General features: G+C 38.0%; 1 protein-coding gene across 1 annotated transcript; it reads left to right on the top strand.

The window, feature by feature from the left end:
• Positions 1-1532: 1532 nt before the first annotated feature.
• LOC122919276 (alpha fetoprotein) lies at positions 1533-22068 on the top strand. The gene is made up of 15 exons (XM_044268216.1): positions 1533-1708; positions 2569-2620; positions 3624-3756; positions 6021-6232; positions 7351-7483; positions 8398-8495; positions 11045-11174; positions 13087-13301; positions 14920-15052; positions 15553-15650; positions 16199-16337; positions 18756-18979; positions 20133-20265; positions 21516-21570; positions 21916-22068. Exons 1-14 carry the CDS (start codon positions 1624-1626, stop codon positions 21558-21560), a joined length of 1830 nt encoding a protein of 609 aa, XP_044124151.1. The 5' UTR covers positions 1533-1623; the 3' UTR covers positions 21561-21570; positions 21916-22068.
• Positions 22069-24934: the final 2866 nt, after the last annotated feature.

Genomic DNA, 24934 nt, shown 5'->3' with positions numbered 1-24934 from the left:
ATACAGTATAATACTAGTTTCGGTGTACAATTTAGTGATGCATCACTTCCACACATCACTCAGTGCTCAGTGGAACAAGTACCCTCCTTAATTCTCAACTACTACCTATTTTATCCATCTTCCCACTCACTTCCTCACTGGTGACCATCAGTTTGTTGTCTATAATTAAGAGTCAGTTTCTTGGTTTGCCTCTTTCTTCTAATTTTCCTTTTGATTGTTTGTTTTGCTTCTTAAATTCCACGTATGAGTGAAATCATATAGTATTTGTCTTTCTTTGACTTACGCAATATAATTTACTTTTAAGAAATACACTCAATTTTTGAAACTTTATTTTTAAATTATATAATCAACTTTTAATAGGACAAGTTTCGAAAGAAAGAGTGAGAAAGAGAAATTCACTTGTAATTCTACTACTTAGAGAAACCCAGTGTTGAAATTTGTGATCTACTATTTCTGTCTTCTACACTTTTTTTGAAGCAGGGGAAAGGACAGGAGAATTACAAAAAATGGGATTATTTGATATCTTTTTCCTGTTTTTTTTTTTAATTTGGCGACATTAATATGAGCCTAGGTCCATATCATTAAATATTCTTCCACAAAAGGTTGATGGCTTCGCATTACTGCACTCAAAGAAGACACCTTATTATTTATTTTTGCCTGAAGTTCATTATTTTTTTGTCATCTTAATTTTGGAAGAGTGAATAATCTGTGAAGTTTTAGAAAATACTGATGTGTAGGTCTCACCTCCAAACGTACTGATTAAATTGGTGTATGTGTAGTCTAGGCAACAGAGATTTTAAAAGTTTCTCTAAATTTACTGCTAAGATGAAGAGCCATGACAGCAGACGGGAAGGAAAGACTCCTAGAATCAGGCAGCTTTTGTAAGTGCTCCTTAGTATTAACATCGTCATTTTGAGCTGCTGAATGAACAGTGCAACTGATCCACTTCCATTTGGATATACATGCAAGACTATTTTGTAACAAAATTATTACAGGGCTTGGTTCATCAGAGTGTGTGCTCAAAGTTTTCTGTTAAGCCATACACAGTATACTAAAAATGGGACCTTGCTGACATAAAATCGGGTGAAAAGGATTTTTGAGCTAAACGTAATAATCAAGCAATGTATTCTTCATTGAAATTTGAATTGGTCAAATACAGTGTCCTGTGCCTGGCATATGACAGGTATTCACTGAATATTCTTTAAATGAATGAATGCATTTAGTTGAATTTCATATAAAGTCTGGAGTCTTTATGGCTTCACTAACTTTTTAATTTGAAAGAAATTAATAATTGTGCAATTTAGGAAAAATATTTCTTTAAATATGCTGTAGATCGAGAAGAGTACTTGTTATATTTGCAAAATAGGATGAATTTGCAAGTTTTTCTCTTTTTTCCCTCCCAAAAGAAGTCTGTGTCCTTGAACATAAAATGCAAATAATCCCTGGGCTGTTAATTATCGACAAGTTGTCCCATTTGCAACCTAAGGAAATAAAGTAACAGATATCCCCATACACTAACAAAAGATTACTAATTAACAGGCATTGCTTGAGAAGGGTATAAAAGAATTACAGCATGATTTTCAACATACTCCCCCCATCATTGCCAACAACAAAATAGCAACCATGAAGTGGGTGGTAACAATTCCTTTAATTTTCCTACTAAATTTTTCTGAATCCAGAACAGTGCATAGAAATGCATATGGAATAGGTAAGATATTTTGTGTTTTCTTTTTTGTTCTTTCCCTTTATCAAAGTTCTTAATTTTTCATTTATTCATTTGTCATGATTTATTTATATTTACTGTTCCACACAAAGGAAAAATATTTAATGATAAACATCTTTAAATGAATGATAAACTTGTGACTTTACAAGAGGTTTACAAAATCACAGCGGTGTTTAACGTTACCTCTGAATGGCTTATATAGTCCACATGGAATTAATATTTTGTACATTATATCATTTATTTAATTGGTATACACATTAACTTTGAAATATATGTATCTATATTATATCTCTAACTTTATATATGAGGCTATAATTCTGATTCCTTCACATATAAAACCTCCTCAGACTGATAAAGTAAGTAATATCTTAATTCTTCACTTCAGAAAAATGGACCATTATTAGACTAAAGAAAAAAATGGTGTGACTGTGATATAAATAGGCAAGCGAACTATGGTGTAACCACGTTCAAAAGGAGGACTGAAATGTATTTTTAATCCTTTGATTTCCAAGCTGATTAGAACACCACAGTACAGGAGGAAACCAAACAACTGGATTTTAGTGGTAACTCTATCATCAATTATTCTTGTTAACTTAGCCATTCCTTGGTCTCCTAGTTTTCTCAAGTTAAAAATGAAGGTGTTTGGATAGATGCTCCTTGATATCATCTCAGTTGCATTGTTCTGAAATTGTATAGTTTTAACTGAAATACAAAATTGTATAGTTCTAAATTGTTCCAGAATTGCATAGTTCTAACTTAAACACACACATTTCTGCGAAATAACCATCGTTTTCCTGCTTGCGGTTGAAAATGCCATTTCTCATGGAGTCTGTCTTGCCTTTCAGCTTCCATCTTGGATTATTCCCAATGTTCTGCAGAGGTGAATTTAGTCGACCTGTAAGTTTTGCTCATATAAATGCACTTCAAATATGAACTAATGATAATTTTAGTGAGGTAATTAAATGAAGCTGGATAGCCCTATGAGTTCTAAAAGATATAAAAACAAATTGAAGACATTTCTTATACTGAATATCAAATTGATTTTGAAGAGGTTGAGCTGTTGGTCCACGCCTTAGATAGTAACCTTGATTCCTTGAAATTCCCTGGGAAAAACCAAATCAGATCCTAGCAACTCAAGATGAGTATCATACCAGTGGTAACCACCATATATATATAAATGAATACCAATGAGAGGATATTACAATAGTCTCTATTCTGAATACTATATAAATCTTAGTAGCAGATACTTTCTATTATTTGTAGAGAGTGTGTTTTTCTTTTGATTGCTGTCTATTCCACACTACTGAAGTTTCTAATAAGGAATTTGAAATAGTATGTTATTGCTACTACTTGCGCCCAGAAACCTGTTAAAACCATTCTTTGAATCAATTTAGGAACACCACCTTGGATCAGATCTTGCTCAGACTGGGAGTAGTTATATGCAGAGGTCTAATGACAAATTCTTTGCTTAAATTTAAAAGGAACTATAGAATATAGATGCCCTGAGTTATAGGTACATTGCAGTGGGTGACCACAAAAGCAGGAACCACTATTATGGGAATTCCACATTGATTTTTTTTTAATTGCATTATGTTAGTCACCGTACAGTACATCACTAGTTTTTGATGTAGTGTTCCCATGATTCATTGTTTGCATCTAACACTCAGTGCTCCTGCAATTCCACTTTGATTTTTTAATGGATATGTGTATATTTTGGGGTCAAGGAAGCCAGACGATGGACATTTCTTTCTGGATGACTAGAACCTAATTTCACATAAATTTTTAGCAAAAGTTCCCCCCTACACGGGTCACTTAACAGAAAACCAAAACAAAAACTACTCTTGAGAAAAAGCAGCTTGACATTTCTGTTTCTTAAGTATTCTTATGTAATTTGTTTCAGAGCTACCATATTTTTTGCTCAGTTTGTTCAAGAAGCCACTTACAAAGATGTAAGCAAAATGGTGAAAGATACACTGACTGTAATTGAGAAATCGACTGGCAGTGAGCAGCCTGTAGGTTGTTTAGAAGGCCAGGTGAGTGAATACTAATAATACTAATACTAATACCAATACTACTAGTAGTAGTAGTAGTAGTAAAATCCCACCATGACATTTGACCAAAGTTTAGCAGGCAGAGGAGCCGACTCAGGGGTGGAATGAGAAACATATTTAAATATTTGAGGAGCTGTTACATGAAGGAGGAGTCGAATTAACTGTGAATTGCTAAGGAGGGCAGAAAAGAGTGGGTACCTGTTGTAAAGAGACAATAGAAGCACAGGGACTAAGAGCTAAGGTTCTGAAATTTCAGTATCTCGGTGACCATGAACATGTTACTTAACTTCTCAGAGATTTAGTTGCATTATCTATAAAATAAAGAATAATAATAGCTTCCATTTCAGGGTTGTCATAAAAATAGACGTAATAATAGTAGAAGTTAGTTTTTATTACTCACACAACGTGACAGGCATTATTCTAGAGAGTGTGACATAGCTATTGATAATAAAAATAGTTTATGACCTTAAGCACAGCCCGGATGAATCAGTCGAAGGCCAGTGAGCCGAGAGACCCTTGCTGGGCTCACTGGTCGAGTATCCACTTCGCCTACAAATATGAATTCATTGAATCGTTAAAATAATCCCAGCAGGTAAATGCTATTCTTCTGGTTGAGGAAGCTGAGATACAGAGAGGTTAGGCAACATTTTTAAGGGAGACGAGAGCGAGGATTTAAACTAGGTCATCGAGCTCCAAACAGCCACACTTCGTGGGTTCGTTACACTCTGTGAGCAGCATAGTACATACTGAAGACTGCCAGAATTAGCAAACGAGAATAACAAAATATGGAACTCAATTAACTTTGAATTTTAGTTAAACAATGAATAGTTTTTTTTTTTAGTGTATCTTAATGTAGAAGATCAATAAATCATAGTTATGATTGTTTACTTTATCTCAGTGGGAAAAACTAGGAACTTAATAATGATTAGAGTTAGCCACTTATGGAATAAAAGGCCAAAGAATTTTCTATCATGGTGGGGTTGATGAATGGCCAAAAGTCAATATATCTGGAATACTGCAGAGGAGATGCCCTTTAAAAGATACAGAATACTTTCCAACTCTGAAATTAATAACTTAGTAAAGCTCCTTGTTTTGCATCTCTATTTTTTGTCTTGTCTTGCTAATCTAAAAATATATATGAATTAAGCAAAATACATTCCATATTGCAATTTTACATCCAATGAGAGGTTCACAATGATGTTACCGGTTGGTGATTTATCATTATAAACTTAAAGGCATAATTTTTATGTGGATTGGGAATTGAAAATCTTACTTAAAATTTCTAGGGTTCCTTAAATTTTAGCAGTTAATAAAAGCCAAATAAAAATTTCCTGAGAAGAATGAAACATGTATTTCTCAGAGGCATTCTTTTTTGTTTGTTTTAAGATTTTATTTATTTATTTGAGAGAGAATGAGAGAGAGAGAAAAGAGGGTCAGAGGGAGAAGCAGACTCCCCACCAAGCAGGCAGCCCAATGTGGGACTTGATCCCGGGACTCCAAAATCATGACCTTAGAGAAAGGCAGTTGCCTAACAGACTAAGCCACCCAGCCTCCCTCTCAGAGGCATTCTTTAGACTCTTGATGCCATCATCTGATTTTGGTAAAATTAAAGCAACAAAAAAAGTGGTTTATGTGTTTTTAAAAAAGCTTATAGACATCATGGAGGCAAACTGCTTGTAATATAAAAGGGAAGAACTATTTCATTTTTTTTGGGGGAAAATAAAATATTGTATGGCCTTTTTCTTTTTAAGAGAAAGTAATTTTATCTAACAGTCATATGTATTTCTCAAGGTTGAAAACTAAAATTCCATTTCCCAAAAGGCATGAAAGGAATTTCTCATAGGTTAAGATTAAACATACTGGGATTTGTATAGGGAATTGTTTTTTTAGTCTGTAATTCTGATCTGGGATATTAGAAATACGTGTTTTACAGAATTTCACGGTAAACTCAGTTGCCTTCCTTAAAAGCAAACCTTTCTTGGGGTGCCTGGGTAGCTCAGTCAGTTAAGCATCTGCCTTTGGCTCAGATCATGATCCCAGAGTCCTGGGCTCGAACCCCACGTCAAACCCCATGTCAAACCCCATGTCCAACCCCACATCCAGCCCCACATCCAGCCCCATTTCCCAGGAAGTGTGGTCCTCCCTCTCCTTCGGCTCCTACCTCCACTCATGAGCTCTTTCTGTCACTCTCTCTTTAAAATAGATACATTTAAGAAACAAATAAAAAATTCTAATCTTTCTTCTAGCTGTCTGTCTTTCTGGAAAAAATTTGCCATGAGAAGGAAATTTCTGAAAAATACGGACTTTCAGATTGCTGCAGCCAAAGTGACGAGGAGAGACAGAACTGTTTACTAGCACACAAAAAGGCTGCGCCAGCATCCATCCCGCCCCTCCAAGTTCCAGAACCTGTCACCAGTTGTAAAGCATATGAAGAAAGCAGAGATATGTTCATGAACAGGTAAAGATCCCATTTAAAGGTAGATTAAAACTTCTGTAGGAGAGCAGTATCAAGCAGAATCTATATTTCTGCAATTTATGGAAGTACTCTAAACCACGGAGAAGTGGTAATAGTGTTGCATTTGCCGAGGCCCTGGGCAATTAGGGGAGCCATTTTCAGTGCAACTTTGTTTCCATAGCACGCCTGGTAGAAGTGGTAGAGACCACACACCAGACCCACCAGTTGTGCCCTTAGTATCTTGAGATGAACCTTTTTTTTTTTTTTTAACCCCATTTAATCTCTCCATTTTAGCTCACCCAAGAATATTTTAGTACCACACAAAGTGACTCCTTCTGGAGTCAAATATTTGGTGTTTCATGTTTACCAAATTTCCTGTAAATAAAACAATTTAGAGCTCTAGGAAGGTTTAAGGTACAGAAGCATGGCTAGCAATTACCAAGCAGTTAAGATGTTACAGGACCATGGGTTCTTGGCATGTCTGATCAGATTAATGCTCATGGCCTGCCTTTGAAGTCTCCTGTCCTCTTTCCCATCATTCTTCTTCCTCCCATTTTGCAGATGAGAAAACTGAAGTTTAGAAAGTTAAGATAATTCGAACTGAGGGCCGAGGGCACAGTGCTAGTGCATTCCCAAGCAGGGACTCGATCTCAGGTTCTCTGTTGGGGAATCCTATATTGAACTCTCCATCACATCTGTCTTATACATCTGAGCCAGAGAACTAGAGAGCCTGCCCTTAGACCATCTCTGCTATGGAGACTGTCACCGTGGATGATTCCATTCTGTACTGAGGAGAAAAAAAAGACTCCACTTTTCTGTTTTACTTAGTGGTGGTCTGGATTTCCTGACCCCCAAACATGTGTGAGTGTGTTTATTGAAATGGACACCTTGATAGGAATTATAGTCAGCATTTCTGCCTATTTGATTCTCATGATAAAATATAGTATTGGTGGTCAGAGTGTTTCTCCCCCTGGGGATCTGTAGTAAGTAAAATTTTTGTCAGCACATGGAAAAAATTATGACTGTTTTTTGACTCTTTAAACAAATTCCAGAGTCCAGTTCTAGTAGTTTTTTAAAAAAAAATATGTTTGCAAATCTTACAGCATTTTTTTGTTTCATAGGTACATCTATGAGATAGCAAGAAGGCACCCCTTTCTGTATGCACCCACGATTCTTTCTTTGGCTGACCACTATGGCAAAATAATTCCAGCTTGCTGCAAAGCTGAAAATGCAGTAGAATGCTTCCAAACAAAGGTATTCTATTTGTACAGATATCTGAAGCAATACTTTAATCTGTCTATGACTCATTAAAACCAAACAAAGTTAAAAATGGAATATGCTTTGCATGCACAATACCATCTTCAGAATCAAGCATATTTCAGCAGTCTGATGTTCTTTGGGCTAAAACAGCTGGACTTGCTGTTTTGTATTCATTCTTTTGACCAATAATTATTACAAGACAAAAGACATGGGTTTGGGGGGCTGGAGATAAAAGAAGACAGGGGTGTGCATGGCTGGTAACATAAATGAAAGAGAGAGGAATAGGAGGTAAAAGATTGGGTAGAATCAGCAGGAAGAGAAAAGGAGGCACAAAAGGACAGAGGAAAGAAGAAAACTATGACAAATACTTTATCACTCATTATTTCTTTTGATCCCCAGGACAAATCTGAGGTGTAAATATCATTATCTAACCAAAGGAAACTTAGGTTTAGAGAAGTGAGTAGCTTAAGTTTGAGAGCTAGAATAACACCCACAATTAATCACTTGCCACCAGAAGTCTAATAAGAAAACTTCCTAAGAACTGTGACTATTCCCAGAATGTCAGGCTGTGACCTTTTTTTTTTTTTTTTTTTTTTTTGGTGATAAATGTTTAAGAAATTATCAGGTTTCAATTCATTTAAAAGTACAGATGTTCACTCATTATCCCAAGTAAGAAAGATATAATGTCCTTGTTTTAAGGTCTTCTAAATTCATCTGTCTGGCTTTGATGTATATAAACCAATCTACAAGAAAGAATGAAGAAAGGTCCATAAAAATGTATCACATTTAAATTTTAGTAAAAATTTCTTATGGTTTGATGGTTTACCTGTATAGGTTGTTTTTCTAATTATCAGCACCTGTGAAGGAAAATACATCCTTTCCTAACACCTCGTTTCTTCTGTATCTAGACAGCATTGATTACAAAAGAATTAAGAGACAACAGTTTGGTAAATCAACATATATGTGCAGTGATGAAAAATTTTGGACCCCGAACCTTCCGAGCCATGTAAGTTTAAGCTGTATCTAGGGAAGAAGGTGAGATCTGCAAAACTACCATTTTGCTGTTTAAGCTCATTTTTCTCTTTATCACCGGGGTAGAGAATGAAAGTTCCTTTGATAAGAGCTCATGGTTTAGGATTATGAAACCCCAGGATTGGAAGGAAGCTAACCCACGGACTTGCTGCTTAACACTTTTTTTTTTAAAGATTTTAATTATTTATTTGACATAAAAGAGATCACAAGTAGGCAGAGAGGCAGGCAGAGAGAGAGGAGGAAGCAGGCTCCCCGCTGAGCAGAGAGCCCGATGTGGGCTCGATCCCAAGATCCTGGGATCATGACTTGAGCTGAGCCACCCAGGCACCTGAAAAATTACCCTTTCTCAGAAAAAAAAAAGAGATTTTATGATAACTCAGCCCAAGCATCCCTTCCCTATGTCTTCACATGACAGTCATCTACTTTAGCCCCCACTACCATGCTGTCCCACCTCCCTTCCAAACCCCACCCGCCTCTCCGGGCACAGCAGGTGTCCTCCACAAGTCTCCTTCCAATCCTGCTTTACTGCTTAACACTTGTTAAAGTCTACTTAATTGACCCCTATCTCATATTCAATCTCTGGTGTAGGATAAAGAGGAATTAAAAAAAAAAAAAAACAAAACCCAAACAGTTAATCATCTAGTTCAGCTGCTTCATTTTTACATATGACTAAACTGGGACCCAGGGAGATTAGAGCCCTTTACTCAAGCCCACACTGCCTGTCAGCAGAACCCAGTTTTCTAGGTCCTGATTGGGATTTATTTTCCTTACACCTATTTGTCTGCTAGGCCAGTGATCTTGGATTGTCTGTATGCGGACAGTTGAGACTTTGACATCAGGTGTTTCAGAATCAGAATCACCAATGGTTTAGGCTGCGCTACACGGCACGGCTGCCGCTCCCTGTATTCAGCTCCCACGCAGTGAATAAGGAACTGTGTGTGCTCCAGGTGGCAAAGACATACCAGATTTTAAAGACTTCGTATGAGAAAGAGAACATTTAATATCTTCTTGATAGGTTTCTATGCTAATTGCATACTGAAATTTTTTTAAAGAATTTTTTGATTCCGATGTAGTTGACACGCAATGTTATAATAGTTCAGGTATACAGCATAGTGATTCACATTCTCCGTAAGTTGTGGTATACTCACAAGTGTTGCTACCATCTGCCACCAGACAACACCATCACAATATCATTGACTGTACTCCTTCTGCTGTGCCTTTTATTCCCATGACTTTTTCATCCCATAAGTGGAAGCCCGTGTCTCCTACTCCCTGCACTCAAGTTGCTCGTGTTCATGCCCCGTTTCTCTGGCAGCCGTCAGTTTGTTCTCTATGTCTGTAGGTCTGATTCTGTTACTCATTTGTTTTATTTTTTAGCTTCCACAGAGGAATGAAATTGTCGGTTGAATTGGTATTATTTCTGACATAGTGGGGTCAAAAATATTATTAAGATGGATTTAACTGTTTCCTTTTTTACCTTTTAATGTGGCCACTAGAAAATTTGATACTACATAACTGGCTTCAAGTGCTTCAGCTTTTATGATGAGACATTTCTAGTTGGGGAAAATATCTGAAATGTCAATGGAAGAGTATTAAGTCCATGCATTCAAAGTTTATTTGTTTCTTTGCTTGGTAAATTATGCATTTAAGCATATTATACACAGTGGAGATCTAGATTAAGGTTTGTAGTCATGGAGTTAGTTCCAAGACTGAAATTTTTTTGCTTGGAATAGGTCAGATGTTGCTTTAAATACCTTCCAATGCTATTAGATTGATTCATGAATTGATTCATAAATTGCTTTCAGTTTATCTTACTAATAAAACATAAATTACAATATTATAATCACTATCCATAAGTGATTACCTTTAAATGTTATTCATTCATAAAGAAAATCTACCCTTGTCAGAAGCAGCAACACTACAGTTGCTTCCTTCATCTAGAGATCTCTTAAAATTTAAGGAAATATGTAGAAGTTACAAGACTTTTTACTTCTAACATCCCTTTTGGGCCACATGACGTGGCTTGGCATGTTGACATGTCTGGATGTTTAGTCTGCTGTACTTTCTTGTCTTACTTCATTGATTTGCCCATATACACCCTTTCCTGTATTCCCACAAAATTTTTTTTTTCTCCTAAGTAAAAAATGATTGTTATTCTCATGGAATTTTCTATTTTTTTAATTGTCTGTCCTTTTATTTTTTTCCTGCCAACTCACGATGGTAACTCCAAACACCCAGCGTCGTGGATGAACAGTGGAAAGATAGATTTCCTCTAGATTCACAGAAAAGGTGTTAAAGACAAATAAATCATGTCCAAACTACTTGTGGGGACAGGTCAATTTTGAAAGCAATTGCCATGAAAGATCGGGCTGGAACTGACAGGACTTAGACCCCTTTACCTTTTCTTTTGAGATAGCCAGAGCACTTCAGTTCTTTCTCTTGGGAGCAGCAACTACACTAATACTCTATTATGTAATGTTGGTAGATAACCAGGATTGACTTCCATTTCCTTCCCTCCTTTAGAACGGTTACAAAACTGAGTCAAAAGTTTTCCAAAGCGAATTTTACTGAAATTCAGAAACTGGTCCTGGATGTGGCCCACATACATGAGGAATGTTGCAGAGGAAATGTGCTGGAATGTCTGCAGGATGGGGTAAAGAGTCTTGCCTCCTGAGATGATTCCACTTCCTCTTCCTTCCTTGACTGTCATTCTAGATGGGAGAAAGCTGTCTGAGCCGGTCCCAGGGTAGGGTAACCCGGTGGCTGAGGAAAGGTAGACTTCTTGGTAGTGACACTGAAACCATCTTCTACCTTCACGTAAGCGATGTTTTCCTCCTGTGAGCTGATCAGTGCTCCTTCCTTCCTCCTTCTGAGGTAGACTGTAAACTCCACATAGGATCTTGGGGTGGGGGAGGGACAGACTCTTCATTCACAACAAATTTGTTTTTCCATCCACTTGTTATTTCACTTGAAAAATACATATTGAATCCTTTCTGTGTGCTAGACGCTGTGAAGAACACTTGTTAGGAAGGCACGCGCTCAGGGAGTTTCTAGTCTGGTAGAGATGAGACGCATAGGGACTGTCTTCTGTTTACTGTTATCTCCACAGGCTGAGAGCAGGATGCCTGGCACATGGAAGGGGCTCTTTTATATCCATCAGATAGATAGATCTATTCTGTGAATACAGCAAAGGAGCACAAGAAACAAAAAGAACACAAGAAACTGTTCTACAAGGCACAAAGCTAAACATGCCAAAGACAAGTAGGGATAGAGGGCTCTAGGAGAATTAAAAACCAAAGCCCCAAGCCCTCCAACACAGAACCCTTGAGCATGCCATAGTTGGTCACCAACTAAGCAGTGTGGCTTTCATCTATTTTGGGCCAATCTTGGGCTTCTTACCTACTGTGCCAGAGGCCTGTCTATCCCCAGATTACTCCCTCTCCAGTCCCTGGTGGGATACCTTCTTCTCCAAGAAAGTTTAAAATCATTGCTCTTAGATATTCAAATGGCTTGAAATTCTGGGCTTGAACATGGTTTCCAAAAGGTCAAATGTGAGGATAAAATGCTTATTTCAGCTGGTCCTTCCACAGTTTGGCTGAAAGAGTCCTGGAAGGCATCCAGAAGCTGAGGCTGTGAGAGGCCCCAAGGGGACAGTGTCCGAGCCTGGGCAGAGATCCTGGTATGCGGAACGGGGGAATAGTCCCAAAGACAAATTTCCAATTTCATTTATTTTTCTTTTTAGAAGTTTCTACCTGCATAGCAGGCACCATAAAAAGAACTCTTTTGTTTTTGTTTGAAGTTAGTTTTCTTGGTTTTAGTTGACAGTTTTACTATTATCTCTATAGGCACTTAAAAATTATTTTTCCATTTTTGGAGCTCATAACCACCCTTTTCCTTTAAGATGGAAAAATTAATTTCAGTACGGCATGTAAATTGATTTTAATGACTGAATAATGCTTTCTAATTGTCCTTATTGAGAATACATAGCATTTTAGTCCCCTGACAGTTATGTGGCCACTCTGCTTCCTTCCGGCCCCCTAGATGAGCTGCCATTTCATTATCTATAGCCTGCCCTCTGGAGGTCACAGCGGGTCACTGCAGACCATTCTGTTGCAATGAGCAGAAAGTTTGCTCTCCGTATTATTAGGACGTTGACCGCAAACGTTGTCCAGTAGCAAATCTCAATAGGAATAGAAGATATACACCAACGTGCATGTCATCCAGTTTGAAGAGGATATTTCTCTCTTGTTTTAAAAATCTTCCTAATACAATAAAATAGGTTTTAGCTGATAACTATGAAAAGAAGAATCGAAAAAAAGGGTTAGGTGAAAAGGAGTGAGGAAAGGCAAACTAGGGTGAAAAAGCACTAAAATGGGAGACAAGGTAGAATGCCTTTTTTTCTATTCCTTCCTTATTTCTTTCCTTCCCCTCCCACCTCTCCTTTCTCTCCTCCCTCCCAACCTCCCTCCCAACCTCCCTCCTTTCCTTCCTTTCTAAAACTGGCCCTGAGGTCCTGCATTAAAGAATAAACCTTTAAAACTTATACTTTATTTTTCCTATTACAGGAAAAAATTATGTCCTACATATGTTCTCAACAAGATATTCTGTCAAGCAAAATAGCAGAATGCTGCAAATTGCCCATACTTGAACTTGGTCAATGCATAATTCATGCAGAAAATGATGACAAACCTGAAGGCTTATCTCCAAATCTAAATAGGTTTTTAGGAGAGAGAGATTTCAACCAATTTTCTTCAAGGGAAAAAGATCTTTTCATGGCAAGGTAACACACTCTGTAAATGTATGTTCACATAAGTAAAGATTAGGATGTAGCTGACAGCTTTGGGTGGCTGAAATGGGGAATGATGGCTATGGTTTTTGAGCTTAGTATGTGAGGTTGATGCTAGAATGTTCTGAGCCAAAATATATTTAAGCAGGTAAGTAGGGAACAAGGAAATGGGATCTATCCTATACCGATGAAACTTTCACTGTTGCTGTAATTACCTGAAGTTATATTTTATTTTGTATCAATTTCTCTGGCATCAGAAGCATTGTCGTGCCATCTTCGTATGGATTACTCATATGAAGACCACCACTGAGCTACCAAATATGATATAAATGTTTTGTGATAAGAAGGGCTCATGGTGAAGAATGTGCTTTTTCATTGGGCATATTTTAAGAACTTTCCCTCAAAGTGTAACTCAGTGATAGGTAGAAGGGCTTTCATTAGAATAGTTTATTTGCTATTTATTTAATGTATGTTTTATTTTTGTAAGAAAATCAAAACATATGTTGAGACACTTGCAGCATAGTGGTTGATTGTATCACTGTAACTGATAGGACGTGTTCCCATTCTATTTGCCTTTAAGGGAAGCAAACCGTCAAGTTAAGACATTGTCCTTTAGTGTACAGTGTGTGTCTATGGACATCATCAGAGGAGGGATTTGTGCAACTCTAAAGATATGATGCTCAGTGATCACCAAAGGCCTTTATAAATTTAAGAGTCTGCTTCTAATGTGATAATGAAAAAAGGCCCAATTTTCTTTTTAATATTCCCTAAGGATATCACTCTATCGTTGCTTTCAGACTGGACATTCACACATTGTTTGCACTGCTCAGTAAAATTACGCACACAAGAGCAAAGTCCAGATTGAAGAAAGCTGCATTGACGATTTATTGGTGGCAGAATTAATATGACTTACTTCTATAACTTGGAAATACAATTAGTAAATCCAAGAATTATTTTTAAATTGACCCACCTGCACATCCAACGCTAATTGTTTAACAGAAATTGTTCTTCACTTAGAAAGGTTCTTTGCAGTAGAAATTTTCTCAGCTGAGAATGATCTTTCCCCAGATCCTTATGTGGTTTCCCTCACCTAGGGTTCTGTTCCGAAAGAGAGGCCCAAAGTGACATTTCCTAAACAATGCTGTCAATCAGGAGTCACTTTCCCCCTCTATCGTATCTTCCTTCATTTCTTTTCACTGATTTATCACCACCTGAATTTGATGACCTATTTCTTGTTTAAGAAAAGATTGCTTTTGTCTCCCTATAAGGTATGCTTTTGAGTGGTCAGGCATTTTATCTTATTCATTATTGAATCCTTACTGCCTGGAGAAACACTTACATAGAGTAGGTGCTGGAAAAAATATTTGTTGAATGAATGACTGTGAAGTTCATAATTGAAAAACCCAGGAAAAGAATGCAGAAGAAAACCAAATACCATTTTAGAACAATTGGAGGGGTTGTTATTTGTATTAATGGTTTTACCATGCGTATAGTACAAGTGATAATTTGACTTCCAGGTTTATGTATTTGAATTTTCACTTTTGCATTCCATATAACATGGGAATAAATTCTCATAATTCCAGTAACAGGAAATTTTTCACACATATTTCAGATTTACTTATGAATATTCAAGAAGACATACGAAACTTGCGGTCCCAGTTATTCTGAGAGTTGCTAAAGGATACCAGGAATTATTGGAGAAGTGCTCCCAGTCTGAAAACCCTCTTGATTGCCGGGATAAAGGGGTAAATTGCTCTAGCTTTAAGAAAAGTCTGAAAAACTTCATGGAGGTTACCCATCAAAAATGCTTTTTGTTTGAAAGCATCTAGGTATTAACTAGTAGCTACCTATTCTATTTAGTAGTCATCTAGATATTAAGTAGTTATTAAATAGTAGTAAACAACTAGTGGTCTACTTTAGAAGTAAAAATGGTAACCAAAATTTCCTTGACACACAGAATAAAACTAATATTCATTGTTGAGCAGGAATTTGTACAGAAAGAGCTGTAGTCCTTTATCCAAAGATTGAATTCTGTGTGATTCACAAAGTTTTAATCTCCCCAAAGTCCATTTGTTTTAATTCTCACAATTCATACTTCATTATCTTCAGTATTTAAAAAAATGTCTGAAATTACTTTTTTCTAAGGTTGGTGTCATAATAAAACAATGTTACTGATTCATTTTTACATACAAAGTTTTGTGTCTAGGAAGAGAAAAAAAGTATGTAATAATGCTGGTATTTTCAGGAAGAAGAATTAGAGAAATATATCCAAGAAAGCCAAGCATTGGCAAAGAGAAGCTGTGGCCTCTTCCAGAAACTAGGAGAATATTACTTACAAAATGCGTAAGTTCTTTTAAACAGTATTTTTCGTGATTTAAAATGATGAGCTAGTGAGGGAAATACCAACCTGATTAGTCACCCAACACTACTCTAATTTCAGGCCCCTTTTCAGATGGAAAATCAGTGTACTCTGATCACCCAGTTTCCCTTGGGAGGAGGTGGGCACCCCCATTTCCCTCTTTTAGGGAGGAAAAAGAATGACTTGTGAATGATCTTTGGTACTGGCTTTGGCTTCCCCCAGTGGTGCAGATTTTGGAGTCTGCCATTGTTGAAACAAGGAGTAGATCAAAATTAAAATCACTGAAGCTTTGACGTCGGCAGCGGAAGTCAGCCTACCATCCCGAGTCTGTTTTCACATTGAGATATGTTGGTCGAAAAGCAGTGCCGTGGTGGTGTTAGAGTAAATGCATCTTGAAAGGTGGTTTTAGTATCATGTGCATAAAACAAATGAGCTGATTTCAGGGCTTCTGATACCAAAAAGGGTGTTGGAGGAGTGAGCAGCCCCAAAACTCACGAATGACTCAGGATTTGATGAAAAATGCTTCTTCCAGGTTTCTTGTTGCGTACACAAAGAAGGCCCCTCAGCTGACCCCACCTGAGCTGATGGCCCTTACCAGAAAAATGGCAACGGCAGCAGCGACTTGTTGCCAACTTAATGAGGACAAACAGTTGGCTTGTGGCGAAGGAGCGGTGAGTGTTTCGCTTAGTCCCGTTTCTGCCCCATTTGGCTTGAAACAGTCTCGGGATTCCCACTTAGAGGAAATGGTAAAAACTGCTGTGGAGAAGGCTTTTCCACACTAGTTCAACTCGTTCAGGTGGAGAGGCTGTCACTCAGCTCTGAACAGCGGGCGTGTGGCCAGCCTTCCTGTCCCTCTAGAAGGGCCGGTGGGCATGCAGCCAGTGTACCCAACACTGTTCCAGCAAGCTTTATGGACAAGAGAGACAGAACAACCAACACGTCATCCCGTTTGTGATTTCTTCTTTTGGTTCACTAAATACTCTCCTGTTAAGAAAAAGAAGACGACTAAGAAGAAGAAAAGGAAAGCCGAGGAGTGAGTCTATTGGATTTCAAACTCCCCTACACCTTGAGGCCCTGCCTCTCACCGTCACCTTTCCTAAACCAACACGGAGACCGTTACTTCACCCTAATAACATAGAAATTTTTCAGGATTACACTAAAGACCCATGCTGTACTTTTTTTTTTTTTAAAGTATTATCTCATTTAATGATTATAATACTCCCTTTTGATATGCCTCATTACCATCTTCACTTTATAGATAAAGACAATGAGGCTCAAAGAAGTTATGTTAGGACAAGCTCTCCCAGATAGGAAATGGTGGGTCTGATATTTGGATGCATATGCACGTCTTTCCATAGCCCAAGCTCCAGCACCCAAGGCCATACCTTCTTCAGAGTTTCCTTGCCGGTCTCATACACCTCTGCTGCTGCTGTGCTGTTAACCCCTTACATCCAGTTCACACATATATCTCAGTTACGCCGCTTTGCACCCATGAGCCCTGAGTTCAGTCTAATGGACACAGTGAAAAAAAATGTGAATTGGGTTAAAAAAATGAAAGCTTCACTTCAGAGAGATGAAAATTAGTCACTTTATTTTCAGCCATACCTATATGTTTGCCTTTTGTAATATCATCTTATTACATTAGGGGTATTTCCCCCCCTTTAACAAGGTAAAGAGTATAGAACAGGGAAAGTCCTTCTGAATAGTAGCATGACTTTCTAGTGTCACTGGCATCATACATAAGATTGCAGGCTGAATTTTCTTTCATTATTTTTTCCCTTAAAATCACAATGGCGAATACAATTGTACATTTATTGTTGCCCTTTTCCTCTTTCTGATGCTGAGGAATTACTTGCTAGCTAGTCATCATGTCTCGGAATTTTCCACCAAAAGTGAGGAGTAAAAAGATCCCTGTGATTCAGCACCTTCTTTATCATTTATTGAATTCCACACGTTGAGAGGCTGCAGGGACACAGGATGTTGTAACCGATCAGAAGTGTCGGTTCTGGAAGCCTCCTGCCCACACCCGCTTCCCACTTGCACCACTTGTTAGTAGTGTCACTCTGGAAAGCGAGTTTTATCTCTAGGCTTGAGCTTTTTCAGCTGACATTTAGGAATAAGAATCGTACCACCCACATAGGATGACTGTCTTAAATGAGGTAATCCTTGTAACTCGTTCAGCACTGGCCTGAAACACAGTGTGCACACAAAACATCTTGCGTTATTCCGAGTTATTGCTAGGTGTTTAAGAAATATCTCTGAAGTGTGGAAGGTAGGAGGAGTCTACATTAGGAAAGCCCTAAAAGACACACACACACACACACAAACACGCTTTAGCCTTCTTTCTTTTCTTTTCCTTCTTTTTTTTTTTTTTGAAGATTTATTTATTTATTTGAGAGAGACAGTGAGTGTGCGTGCGAAGGCAGGAAAGGGGCAGGTGGAGAGGGAGAGACAGAATCTTCAAAAGAGACTCCCCACTGATCACGGAGTCCAGGATGATCTCATGACCCTGAGATCATGACCTGAGCCAATATCAAGAGTCAGACACTTAACTGACTGAGCCACCCAGCACCCCAGACTTACATTTTTTCAGTTAAGATTATATATTAGCCATATGCATGCATGTGGATATATATGTATGTATGCGGACAGGCTAGGCTTGCTCAATTCTTCCCTTCAGAAAGCAAGTCTCTGGATCCCCAAAATAAGATGGAACGCTCAGCTAGATATACATGAAATATTTAAGCCATGTATTGATTTCTTGGGTCAGGGCAGATAATTGTTTCCCCTTTGGAAGTAGGTACGTAATTGGAAATGCATTTCAAACAGCCGACAACTATGTGAAAGGGATATCTCCAACGTTACCTTGGGAATACCTGCCTCTGAACGGTGAGGTTGATACCAAACAGACGGGTAAAAATGAATCCGCAATGTGGCAACACATGACCCTCCATAGATAACAAATTTTTCTGTAATATTAATTATATATTACTGCGCATTAAAAATTGCAATGCTTCTCTGGAAACCGGAGTCACTTAGTGGCTAATGTTGAATCGCCTTGCTGTCTTCTTTCGCATTCTCCCAACCAGGCTGATCTTATTATTGGACAATTGTGCATCAGGCATGAGGAGACTCCTGTAAACCCTGGTGTCGGCCAGTGCTGCACTTCTTCATACGCCAACAGGAGGCCGTGTTTCAGCAGCTTAGTGGTGGACGAAACATACACCCCTTCACCCTTCTCTGCTGATAAGTTCATCTTCCATAAGGATCTGTGCCAAGCTCAGGGTGTAGCACTGCAGACAATGAAGCAACAGTAAGAAATCATCGTTTGCTAGCATGGAGAAGACCAATGACATGAAATAGTAGTTGAGATTTCTATCTTACACACCCGACAATCTTGGGCTTCTTAGGAGAACATTACTGCCTCAAAACACTGAAGGTGGTTTTTAAAATAGTTCTGTTTCAGTGTCTTCACAGCCTCCTTGGAACATAGATCTGGAAAAATTCACAAGGGCAGGCGATTTTTTGTTTGTAAAAATAGTCTCCATTGTAACTCTTGTTGTTTTATGTGTTGGGACTGAGGGAAAGCAGGCAATCTATTTTGGAGATTAGGATATGTCTTGGCAGTAAGTTTGGGTACTTCCATTCCAAAACACTGGAAAAACACCACTGACTCTCTTTTTTTTTTCCCCACTCTGTTTACTTTTTGAAGAGAATAAGCATAATATTTGATTCAACCATAAAGTATGGGTGTTGTGAGATGAAATGCACATTTCAGTTCATTGTGGGAGGCATTCTGTAATGGTAATGGTAATCCAAGTCAATGCAACTTATGTTCTCCAATTCCCATGCATTTTAATACTCACTTGTTCTCCCTTCATTTCGGAGATCTTGTTCTTCCCTTTCCCGCTGTCACAACCTATGTCATGTTCTAAGGTACCGTAAGGATGCTGCCTCCTCTGACAAGTCTTCCCTATTCCCTGGTCAACATTAATTCCCACATGAAGGTGTTGCTAATTGAGTAGTGTAGGTGTTTGGTGGAGCCAATGCTTAGTTAAGGGTGTGATAATTATGGATGGCAGGAGTTTGGAGATCTGGGCTTTTGAGTATAGACAAGATGTTCTTTAGAGTGGAGAACTGGAAAGGAGACAAGTAAGAAAAAGACCATGTCTTACTACATCTAAGTATGGTACAACTATAAAATCATGTTTCACCTACAATCTGCACAAACCCAGAGCAGTGGAGCACCTGCTTATTTCTAGCCTCTGTCTTTCTGATGAAGCATTGGACATAGTATAACTTGTAAGTCTGGTAGGGGTTGATGGGATGAGGGTTTGTGGTGAAGGGTCACAAGGGCTCTAAAAATTTTCCACTAGGAAAATTTGCACTAGGAAAATTTCCTTGCACTAGGAAGGCTTTAGAAAAGTGCCTTTGCATAACAGATTTCTCTTTTGTTTAAATTACAGATTTCTCATTAACCTTGTGAAGCAAAAGCCACAAATAACAGAAGAACAACTTGAGGCTGTCATTGCAGATTTCTCTGCTCTACTGGAAAAGTGCTGCCAAGGCCAAGAGCAGGATGCCTGCTTTGAGGACGAGGTATGTGCAGGTCATTTTCACACTTGAAATCCTTGTTAGTGTGTTTTCTGTAATACATAATGAAAAGAATAGTTCACTAATCTAGACCTTGAAAATAATGCCAGAGGATTTTAATTTATTAAGAAGTAGATTGAAGGATTTTGTGCTATGTAAGAAATAATTCCAATTTTCTCACTAAATATTAGAAATAAGTGTAATTTTCAAATATGTTAAGAGAATTAGTAAGTTTGATTTGTTTCCTGGTAGAGGAAACTATAAAGTGAACATATAATTAACTGATGATAATTTAGACAGTCTCTGGCCTAAAACTGATCAATTCAGCTAAATGGATTAAAAGGATTTAATAGCAAAATAATTGTGCAAACAAGGTATTGGGGAAATTTTTTTATAAAAAACATTTTGAACTCATTTAGGAGTATGCCTTGGTATTCCAACAGACTAGTGATTAGGAATTATCTTAAGCTTATCATTTAACAATTTTAACTGGATTTGTAATTGGTACATTTAGGTTTATATTACTAAATATATTTGAATATAGCATCATTATAATTTTATTTATTTTTTAAAAAGATTTTATTTATTAATTTGAGAGAAAGAGCCCACAAGCAGGGGGAGCTGCAGAGGGAGAGGGAGAAGCAGGCTCCCCACTGAGCAGGGACACCCTTCCCCCCCACCAATGGGGGCTTGATCCCAGGACCCTGACGTCATGACCTGAGCTGAAGGCAGACACTTAAACCACTAAGCCACCTGGGGCGCAGCATCTTTATAATTTCAAAAGATATCCTGTGATACTGCGTTTTTTGCCAAGTGTACATTTACCAGTGTGGCTGTGTTTTTAGTAGAAGGGGATGGAACACAGGTAACTAAATCAGATAAGACAAAACTGGTAAAAGAAGTTTGATGTAAACCATTTCGGATAAATGTTTCTTGACGAGAGAAGACATTCACGTAGGTATAGAGACCATTAACCCGTGGTGACTGTACTTTGTCTGCAAACCTTCCAACTTCCATGACTGACTAGTGGAGGAAGGTTGTGGTGGCGATTGGTTACAATTTGGAGAATGGCATTGTTAGAACAAACTCTCTCTGCTGTAGTATGAATGGATTTTTTTTCTCTGACTCCATTGTCCCAGCTTGTTGGCATCAGAGATGTACTTGAATTCACCCCTGGATAATGGAGAGTTACCTGTATACCTGACACAGTCCTTCACCTCTTTGTTTGATGACTTTTATTCATTTTTAATTTTCAGGGTCCAAAACTGATTTCAAAGACTCGTGCTGCTTTGGGAGTTTAAATTACTTCAGGTAACAAAAAGTTCAGACAAGGATAAATAGAGTGAGCATTCTCCCAAAATATTGGTCCATAGTGAAATATGTCCTAAGACCCACTGTTAAATTCTTTTCTTAAAAATAAATGCGATTCAACAAAAAGTTTATGTTAAAAACACCAGAGCAAAGTTGCATCCATAATGGTAAATCAGTGACTCAACAACCTCAAAATTCTCTTGGGTTGTTTCTAAGTTTTCAGAGAATGCCATCAGAAGACCTTCCCTTCTATTTAGTATTTCTCTGATGTAAAATAATAGAACCGGTTACCTTCTGTGCCCATTTATTGAGTTAGAATTTAACATATTTTTGTTCATATTTCAGGGGGAAGAAAAGGAGACAAAATAAGTCCTTATGGTTTGGTGTGAATCTTTTCCTTTAATTTTATCTGAGATAGTCCTTTTTGTGAATTAATGAAATGATCAAGACTTTAATGTGAGATTTCTCTATCATATAAATAAAGTATCTCCAAATGTTTCCTTTTTCCTAGTGTGCTTATTTATGGAAATTTATAGGTGGCTTTTAAAAATAGTTATGTATACCATTATCTGAAGCAGATTCTGATAAGTAAGCATTGGGTCTTGGTTGTTGTGGAAGATTAAAGCCACTCAAGGGTAGACTTACAACCCTCAAGGTTAGATTCCCCGGTGCACTAAAAAAAAAGTTCAAATTAAGCACTGTGATGCCAGGGCACTTTGTTCATTAAATGACCACTTGTGTATTTAAACAGATACACTGGAGATGAAAAAAGAAAGTATTATGATTTTATGGGATCCATCAGGAATGATACTACTTAAAATCTACTTTTTTTCACTCTTTTTCAGTTGTCTATTCACAGACTAAAATGTAAGTTTTTATTGCAGTTGTCTTGATTAAATATTATTAATATATTTAGCAGTTGATTTTTCTTAGTTCACAAGTATATACTAAGCACTCATGGGGTATCAGGTCCTGTTCTGGGTGCAATCACTATCCTCCAGGTGCTCCAGCAGAGAAGGAAGCAACTAATAGCAATGCAACAAGATTATGGTCACCATAGAGATGGCAACAAATTGTGGGACAAATCAATGGGTAGATGAGGCCAATTCTGCCTGAGGAAAGGTTCACACTGAGACAGGCAGACTTTTAAGAAGAGTCTTGGAAGATGAGTGAGCCTTCATCAGTTAATGTAAAGAAGAAGTCCAATATTTTAGAGAGGAAAACATAGTGTAGGACAAAACACAATGAATGGTTTCAGGATAGTACTGGGTGGGTAAGAAGGGTATAGATACAGAAGATGAAGCAAGATACATGAACTGTAGGACTGAGAAGATTCTCATGAGTTTTTGTCCAACCGAAGTGATGTCTAAGCAGAGAAGAGTCACCATGGTTAGCTTGTAGCAAGATAACTCATGAGATACAGAGGATGAGGAGTACTATTGGGGGGTGGTGGGGGAGGTTGTGGTGGGAAGCAGAGGGTCAAGATCAGTAAGTGGTGCAAGAAGATTAGCCCATCAGCAGGGAGGCTGCTTATCATAGCAGCTCTGAATAGAAATCTAAAAATTATATTCATGCTTTGGCCTCTTCTCCAAGAAAAAACAATTGCTCTAGAACAATAAAACGAGTTTTCAGTTCTCACTCAATTGCTTTGTACTTTACACTCTTCTTCCAATTCTGTTGTAACATTTGTGGACCTTGTCTGATTTTGGTGTAGTTCTAAAAGGTATTAACTAAGAGTTCACAATAAGATAGAATTCAAAGAAAAGTAGAATTCAAAGAAAAGCTTTAAACAGGAAATTTTTTTTATTATTAAGAGGAAAGTTCAATGAAGATAAAATTCTTAGGAAATTTTATGAGCCAAATGACATTTCATTGACATATATAAAGGAAAAAAATGATTGGAAACACAAGGACAAAGTATCACAGATACAATAGCAAGCGGAAATTTTAGAGCATTTCTGTTTCATTGGAAAAACAAGTTGGGCAAACCATAAAGTAGAAACGTGCATAGTCAAGGTTACGAAGAATTCCATGTTGCAAAATGCAGCGGTCAGTTCTCAGCCCTTAGCTCACTTGGTTTCTCCCAGCACAATTTGACACACTTAATCACTCCTTTATCCTTGAAACATTTACCTACTTGGCATCCGTATTTTCTCCCAGTCTTATTGGCTGCGTCTCCTTGGTCTTCACGACATATTCTGCAACTCTTCGACCTCTAAATGTTGGAGTGCCCCAGAGCAACTCTCCTGATTAAATTCCTTCTCTGGGCAATCTCATCTGGACTTGGTGCATTAATACCATCTAGATGTTGACAACACATATTTATATCCCCACCCTGGATTTCTTCCTTTCTTTTTTTTAAAAGATTTTATTTATTTGTTTGACAGAGAGAGAAATCACAACTAGGCAGAGAGGCAGGCAGAGAGAGAAAGGGGGAAGCAGGCTCCCTGCTGAGCAGAAAGCCCAGTGTGGGGCTTGATCCCAGGACCCTAAGATCATGACCTCAGCCGAAGGCAGAAGCTTAACCCACTGAGCCACCCAGGCACCCAATTTCTTTTTTTCTTTCCAGGCTCATGTGTCACTTTCTCCCTGGCATCTTCATGATGATAATGAAGAGACAATTCAAACATAACACATTCTAGACTGAACTCTATCTCGTCCCAAATTTGTGTCTCCTTCTATCTTGTCCATTCTTCTTTTTGCTCAAGCTAGAAACGTTAGAGTCATCTATGATTTCTTTTTCCATATCACCCCTACAGCAAAACCTGTAGCAAAGCTTGTTGGTTCTACCTTCACAGTATATCCAAAATTAGACTTTCTCCAGACCCTTAGCGTAAGCCACAATAATACCACACATGGATTCTTGCAATAGCTTCCTAACTGCTCTTCTCTCAAGTACCCTTGACCCACTCCCAGCTCTGGTCTCAACATAGTAATTGAAATGATCCTTTACACCTAAGTATATTATACCACTTTTCCGCTTAAAACCTCTAGTGTTCTCCTATTTCACTCAGAGTAAAATGCAAAGTCTGTGCACTGACCGTACATGGTGATACCTTTCTGACCTCTTCTCCTTCCCCTTTTCCATTGGGTCTTTTTGCTCAGGCACGATGACCTGTTTCTTCACTGTTCTTCAAGTCACCAATTCAATTCCTGGTCAGAACTTTGCCCTTGTGATTATTCTTGCTTAGAAAACTGCCCTCGGATATGTGGGGCTCACTCCATCACCAACTTGGACTTCAACTCGTTATCATCTGCTGGATGATGTCTGCTTTGACTGACCTATTTTAAGCTCTACCCCTTTACCTAGCTTCCACATCACTCATCACCAACTGACATGCACCAGATTTTACTTGTTTATTTT

Source organism: Neovison vison, chromosome 11 (genome assembly GCF_020171115.1).
Source record: "Neovison vison isolate M4711 chromosome 11, ASM_NN_V1, whole genome shotgun sequence".
NCBI classification, from domain to species: domain Eukaryota; kingdom Metazoa; phylum Chordata; class Mammalia; order Carnivora; family Mustelidae; genus Neogale; species Neogale vison.
Note: the sequence above shows the minus strand (reverse complement) of the source record. Positions and strands in the feature narration are given on the sequence as shown.